The sequence below is a fragment of the Acyrthosiphon pisum genome, chromosome A2, assembly GCF_005508785.2.
Source record: "Acyrthosiphon pisum isolate AL4f chromosome A2, pea_aphid_22Mar2018_4r6ur, whole genome shotgun sequence".
NCBI lineage: Eukaryota > Metazoa > Arthropoda > Insecta > Hemiptera > Aphididae > Acyrthosiphon > Acyrthosiphon pisum.
The window spans coordinates 64,103,458-64,111,074 of NC_042495.1; the positions used below are offsets into that span (position 1 = coordinate 64,103,458).

At 26.5% G+C, this 7,617-nt stretch overlaps 1 protein-coding gene across 1 annotated transcript in view; it reads left to right on the plus strand.

Moving 5' to 3' along the window:
- The window catches only part of LOC100166790, a 4,900-nt gene extending 2,779 nt beyond the window's left edge, over nt 1-2,121 (plus strand). The window contains exons 5-6 of the mRNA XM_001945816.4: nt 1,460-1,513; nt 1,617-2,121. Coding sequence (XP_001945851.1) covers nt 1,460-1,513; nt 1,617-1,769 — 207 coding nt within the window. The 3' untranslated portion in view covers nt 1,770-2,121. The remainder of the gene's footprint in view (nt 1-1,459; nt 1,514-1,616) is intronic.
- Nucleotides 2,122-7,617: the final 5,496 nt, after the last annotated feature.

A 7,617-nucleotide genomic window follows, 5' to 3' on the forward strand; every position in this document is an offset into this window, starting at 1 on the left:
CCCCCTTAATAACGAAATCAAAAACGAAAATATATTATAGTATTATACATAATTAAATTATACCACGGAAAAAAAAAATTCACTTGTCTTTACTTTTTAATCTTCAACTTTAAAAACATTTTAATTTTAAATCAGAAATTTTGAATTTTCTAATTTTTATGTAAATTATAATTTTGATTTAAAATTTAAATATTAAGAATAATTTATTTTAATTTTTAACTTTTAAGTGCATTTCTGTATTGTGCTTTACTATTTTAACTTAAAAGTTAAATGTTATAAGTTATAAGAATGTAGTATAAAAAAAAAAAAATATACTATCAAAAACGTTATTTGGAAACAATAGGAAAATAACGTTTTTAAAAACGTTAAACAAAAATGATATTTTTCAAATCAATAAACAAAACCAAAAACAAAAAAATGAAAAACGTTTTCCATCCCAGGATTAAAGTGTATAATATATATATTATACAAATGTATATTTTGACGTATATTGTTATAACTATCAAAAAGTGGTAGAGTCAAAGAATATAAAACGTATTATTCTGCATGACAAAATAAATTATTTTATATATATGTTATTCTGTATTTATTTTGTAATAATTGTTTAAATTTATAACACATTTTGTACAATAAATTAATTGACAATAATGATTACTACAAATTTAAAATTTGATACTGTTATCAAATTTTTATCACGAGCGTGATTTTTTTTTAATAAAAAAATACACATCTATGTAAAATCAATACATTCATCGCACCACTCAGAATCTAAAACAGTATATGACATTAAGGACCAGTATTACAATCATTGGTATGCTTCGATTACGCTTAACCGGTTGATAACAGATTTTATTACCGGCCGAATTCGGCTGGTTAAGAGTCGGTTAAATTTAACGGGAGATGGTAATACTGGCCCTAAAACACACAAAATAAAATTTATATTCTATATCTTTTTTCCTGGATTTTATTTTGGGGCTTTTTTTCTGAATATCATTTATTTTATATATTCTGTGATAATATACAGTATGTTTTCTTGTTAAAGTACCTAACACAAAATATTTCTGTCTAATGAACTCAGCTTGAAGAAATATCCCATATTCAGAAGGAGCTGGAAATACTGAAATACAATTTTTTTACAGTATACAAATGTTTAGTCGTAATGTTATTGCATAGTGCAACTTGAATTTTTTTAAACTTATTTTAATCATTTAACCATAACTTTAAAACCAAAATTTACCAAATTATGAGACTTGAAGATTGATAAAAATAACTCAAAATTTAGTCAATAATTTAAATGAAAATTTAATTTGTTATTCAGTAAATGTTGGTTTAAATGTTTAGAGGCACGGTTAAAAGGTGAAAATTACTTTTAAAAAAATAGGTTTACCTTTCAAAAGAAACCTTAAAATATTATAATATAAACTTCTGACTGACTAACAATATTTATTTTTATTTTTAGTATTCATTGTTATCACAAGTGGATCCTTCATCTACATTGAAAGAAATTTTAAGTGTAAGTTTATAAAAGATAAAACAAAATTTGACATTGATACTAAATAATACCATATATATTTACGATCATAAATAATAATAAATATGCATTAATATGTTTAAAGTTACTAGTGGAGTGTAATGATGAAGATGAAGAAGATTGCTGGGTGGACCTTACAAATATGCCTCATTTAGTCATGCAATGTCATAATCTGAAAAAACAGGGATTTGTCTTACAAAATGAACATAAAAAATTTCTTTTTAAATTAAATATTTAAATAATATTTGCAGTTTAATTAACTGCAATAAACATTTTGTTAACACGTTGAAAAGTAAAATATCTTATTTTTTATTAAAATGAAATAGTATGTTATTTAATATAAATTGATACAATTATTGTACCTATATACAAGTTTCTTATTATCATATTTTAGTATTTTACCATACATTCCTCTGCCAATATAAACTTGTAATTAAAGAAAGGTTAGTATTTTTTTTTTTTCTAATGTAAAAAAAAATAATAATGAAATTACTAATAAATGTACAACATAATAATCCTTGTAAACTAAACAAACTGTTTATTTACTTCTAAGAATATTTTACATACAATAAATTATTATATTCCAGAAATGTTTTAATTTAAATGCATATACTATATACATATGTACCAATCTTTATTTTATAGACAAAATATACACAATAATAAATAGCATTCCATAACAAAAAACGGAACCCTTATAGATTTGTCATGCCTGTCTGTCTGTCAGTCTGGGTGTCACAGCCACTTTTCTTTGAAACTATAAGAACTATACTTTGTAAGTAGATGTATTCTGTGAACCACATTAAGATTTTCACACAAAAATAGAAAAAATAAATACATTTTGGGGGTTCTCCATACTTGGAACTGAAAGTCAAAAAAATTAATTCATCCAACCCATACGTGTGGGGTATCTATGGATAGGTCTTCAAAAATGATATTGAGGTTTCTAATATTATATTTTTCTAAACTGAATAGTTTGCACAAGAGACACTTCCAAAGTGGTAAAATGTGCCCCCCTCATAACTTCTAAAATAAGAGGATGATAAAACTAAAAAAAATATTGTCCACCAACAATATGGTCCAATTTTAAAGCAAGTTTATCTAGAACAACAAATAATTGTGAATCTTTTCACACACATTTTAATGAACAATTTTATAAATGACATACACATATAAATATATTTTTAAAAATGTTAATTTCAATGTTCAAAACAACGTATACATTCAAATTAACAGTTGCGACTTAGGTATGCAAAAACCTGTAAGATTTAATATACTAATATAAAAACAAAAAAATGAGTACAACAAAGCAATAGACAAAAATAAAACAATTTCAAGAATGACATTTTTAAAAAAGGTATGCAACAATTATTCGAAATAATAAATAACAATTTATAGAATTGTCAAAAATATTTAATTTATTATATATATACATATAAGGTAACACAGATTAAATTATAATTAACTTAAGCTTCAATTTTAATTAAAAATTTCAAATTCAAATTTTTGAACTTAAATCCGAAAATTAAGTCAAACAATTTTTTGGGGGTCAATGAGAACCGCCTCCTCGTGGTGGCCCCTTAGTAACTCCAAATCGTTCTTAAACTATAATTTAGACAGGTAAGTAGATGCTAGATATAGATTTGACGAAAATGAAAATCGAATCTTTTTCTTTATGGCGGAAACGACTGACGCCCAAAAATTAGAGTGAATCAACCAATTATGAAACTTGATGGTAAGAACATTATCTGTGTTTTGTCGGAAGTTTTTTTACGATAATTCAGTTTTTAAATGAGTCATGCGTGTACCTATAATAAATGTAAATTAAATATGCTCAGTACTCACAACTCATTTAAAACTGAATTATCGTAAAAGAACTTGCAATAAAACATAGATAATGTTCTTACCATCAAGTTTCATAATAGATTGATTCACTCTAATTTTTAAGCTAACGACATAAAACTTGAATTTCTGAGAGTAAATTTGCCATTTGGTATATTCCGCGTTTGTAAAACGGAGACAAAACATACAAGTGTGGCATCCTCTTAATAAAGAGACTAATGACATAGATTAATTAATATACTAGTATAATATTTAATCTATGCTAATGAGTAACGATTAACGTCGATAGTCGATGATTTTCACAAATTTGCAATATAATATACAAATTAAAAAAATATATATCTTAATTTCAATTATTTACATATCTGTGTAAATTATCGGAAATAGAAAGGAACGAAAATTTTCGCTATTTTTCTAGAAAAAAAAGAACTTAATTTTTTTATAAAAAGGAAGTCGTTCGTTCCAGACACTGAAACTTACACACACAAAAATATTAATTGAATGAGTATTTTATAGATTATAAGTGGAACGGTGAATGTATTGATTTTACAATGATGTGTGTTTTTTTTTTTGTACTTTTTTTTGTGTCTGTCATCACCTTTTAGGACAGTAGAAGTGCTTGGATTTTCTTCAACAGTACTTTTTCTGATAGGAAAGTGAATCTAGTTGGTACTTTGAGGGGTCAAAAGTAAAATTTATATTAGCATTTTCTATACACCATAACATTTTTCAAATATTGTGATTTATTTTGAGCTCTTTACGGACATTTTCATTTTCCATTTTTTTAATTTTTTTTTCTATAAATATCAATACAATTTTATTTGTTGGTTAAAAAAGCTTAAAAATGTAATAGAAGGTTTCCTATTATATTGTTTCAAAGGCAGATGAAATAAATTAAAAATACACAGGCACATTTTTTTTTTTATAAGTATTTAATGATCGAATTTTGACAAAATGTATGAAATTTAAAATTGTATAATTATTTTGTAGTTAAAAATTTATAAAATGTTCAACTTTTATATCTAAGGTTTGAAAATTTAAAACAAGATTCCATGTAACTATGTAAGTAGTTAATTCTGTTACCAAAAAATCTAAAAAATACATAAGCACAGTTTATTTTTATAATCATTTTAATTTCAAATTTAGACGAAATTACATATTAAAAAACCTAGAATATATTTTAATTATTTTGTTATGATTATATAATATTATTCGTGGGTACTTACTTGAAACTTCTAAAGTATAATATTATATAACTATGATAGAATCACAATATCACGGTTTTTTGTTGATGTATAATGCGTTATAAGCACAGATATATAATATATATATGTATTATATATCTGTGGTTATAAGTACCTAATGGATAGGTATTGCAATATGATTAATTTAGAATTTATTACAGGTATCTATTATAGGTCAATTTTTTTTTTAATACCCATAGATAAGTATAATAATGACAAACCGTCTCCACTTGGAATCGTTTTTCTTATATAGTGATATTATAAATTCATTCAATTCAAATTTATTACCATCCATTATACCATAGAACAGGGATGGCGAACCTATGTCACGCGTTATTATTATTTCAGTGACACGCCAATTTATTTAAAATAGAATTCATAATTTTTACTTCACTTTCCAAAAAAATTATTGATAATTTGAAACTTTTTAACTTTCTTTAACTTATTATTGGAATATATCGTAAGATATTTTAATCTGTACTTTCCATTTCCTAAGCTCGTAAACGATTAGATTAGATTATCAATAAATTCGTTTATCGCGTTTACGTACAAACGTAGGTACAACAGAACAGTCGAGAGTCGTCAACAGATAGTTTCGGATGCCTTACAAGACAACTAAAAAAAAAAAAAGGTGGGTAAGTGGATGTCGCTCTGCTGTACAGTAGGTTAGAAGTGGGTCACTGTATAATGGACAGTATTAAATTTGAATTCAATGATATAATATCACTGTATAAGAAAAACGATTCTGAGCGGAGACGGTATATCAGTCTATGTATTAGACATACCTATTATAGGTATACTTATCTATACGTGCATGTCCCCACCCCCACCCATTTTCATTTTTCAACTTTTTCCGACGCCAATATTTAGTGCAGTTATCAAAAGGTCGCAAATTCGCCATCCCTGCCATAGAACAATATTATATATAGTGACTCACTTCTAACCTACTGTACAGCAGAGCGACATCCACTTACCCACCTTTTTTTTAAAATTATTTTAAAAGGTATATATTACATCTACATAATAATTTATAGTAGGATGTTTCATGTATATTTGCCAGGTTAAGTTTGTGTGCAGCGTGTGCACGATCTTTGACCAGATATAAAATAATAGAAACTGCGTTGTCTGTTTGGATCGTGTATTCGTATGTAGATAAAGTAAGACCGTTTTTTTCCCATTGATCCATCATCCATACCCAAATAGATAAATGCATTTGGGATACGAATGAAAACTTAGCGTGCAATAGTGAGAAATATGTACCTAATAGAATTGTGTTGCCGTGGTACACTAGCAATTTCTTTAAAAGCTTCGATTTAAGTGGACTGTATATTAATAAATGAATCGTAATTGTGGTATTTTAAATGCAATTTCTTTATTTCTTTAATTACACTTTAAAATAATAATAATTATAATTTTCGTGTGATGTCTTACGCTCTGTACAAAATAGCGCCGACCTCACAGGTACGCAGACCGTAAACGAGTAAACGACTAAAAACTGTTATCGTAATATCGTACAATACTGCGATGTACGGACGGCGATCAGACGTACGGCCAATATCTTATCGCAGTATCGTACAATAAATAATAATAACAATAATCGACATTATAGATATTCATAATATATAAGTGACACAAAACACATAATATACGATGCGAATATGCGATACGCAACAAATTGAATAAACTATCTATCAATTTTGATGGAATGTTTTTACAATTTGTTGGAGTAGGAAGGTTGTTAAAAAGGTAGGTATATGAGCAATTTTCAAAAATCACCACAGTTCACACCAACGGCCAATGCTTCGAAAACTGTTTATTACGGTTTGTTGGACACTGTTGGAATGGCCCCACCATTTGGACCACTATTGGATCTCTGTTTAATACTTTAAAGGACATCACAAAACTGAAAAAAGTAGGCAAAAGGATGTCACTCTGCTGTACAGTAGTGTACAATTGGGTGGTGGGTCACTGTATAATGGATGGTATTAAATTTGAATTCAATAATATAATATCCATTCTAAGTGGAGACGGTTTGTCAGAGTGGTTGTGTAGATATTTTATATAATATTTATATTGTTATTACTTAGGTACTTATTATTAATACGGTATCCAGTAAGTTGAACTAATATTATAAAATTACCTAGGTACAAGTGTACAACAAAATAACTAAAATCGTCATTCTTGGTTATTTAATATCAAATTTCGTCCAAATTTAAACATAAAATAACTATAAAAAATAACTGTGTTTTTATATTTTGGTTACAGAATAACCTATCCCCAACAAAAACATAACAGTGAAAAAAGTCCAAGTTCCAAACTCCCTCCCAAAAAAGTCGGCCTATCAAAGTAGTGAAATCTACATTGTTGCCAAGTCTGCTATTTTTTAATTCATAACCTCAATGCACTCAAGGGCGCCCATAGGAAAATTCTTAAGGGGGGGGACAAAATTTTAATTTATCAATCCATTTATAAAACAAATTTTTAACCAATTAACCATAAAAGTATTTTATTGAATTTCTATTTAATTAATAACATAGATTCAACACGCCATAAAACATTAATTATATTAAATTTATTAAAACATGGTAAATTTCTTTTTTTAACACCAAATATATTTATTATTTGTTCTATATATATATTCATTCTTTTTATCTTCAATTTTTTCCCTATGTACACTTATCATACATAATCCATCAAGTCTATCTTTACTCATTGTAGATCTTGTCCATGTCTTTACTCTTAATGTACTAAATGATCGTTCTACAGTGCATGCCGTAGGTGGCAATGTAAAATATATTATAATACCTTTCTTGAGGGCAGGAAAAAATAAATTCACACTCCTTTAACAATTTTGTATAATCTACCATTGTATCGTTTATAAATGATTGTGATTTTAATTTCCAATAATCATACCAAATTAAACCGTTTACTTTTATATTAGGTATTTTAAAATGATTTTCAATATCTTGAAGTATGTTAATATATTCATTATTTTATAGT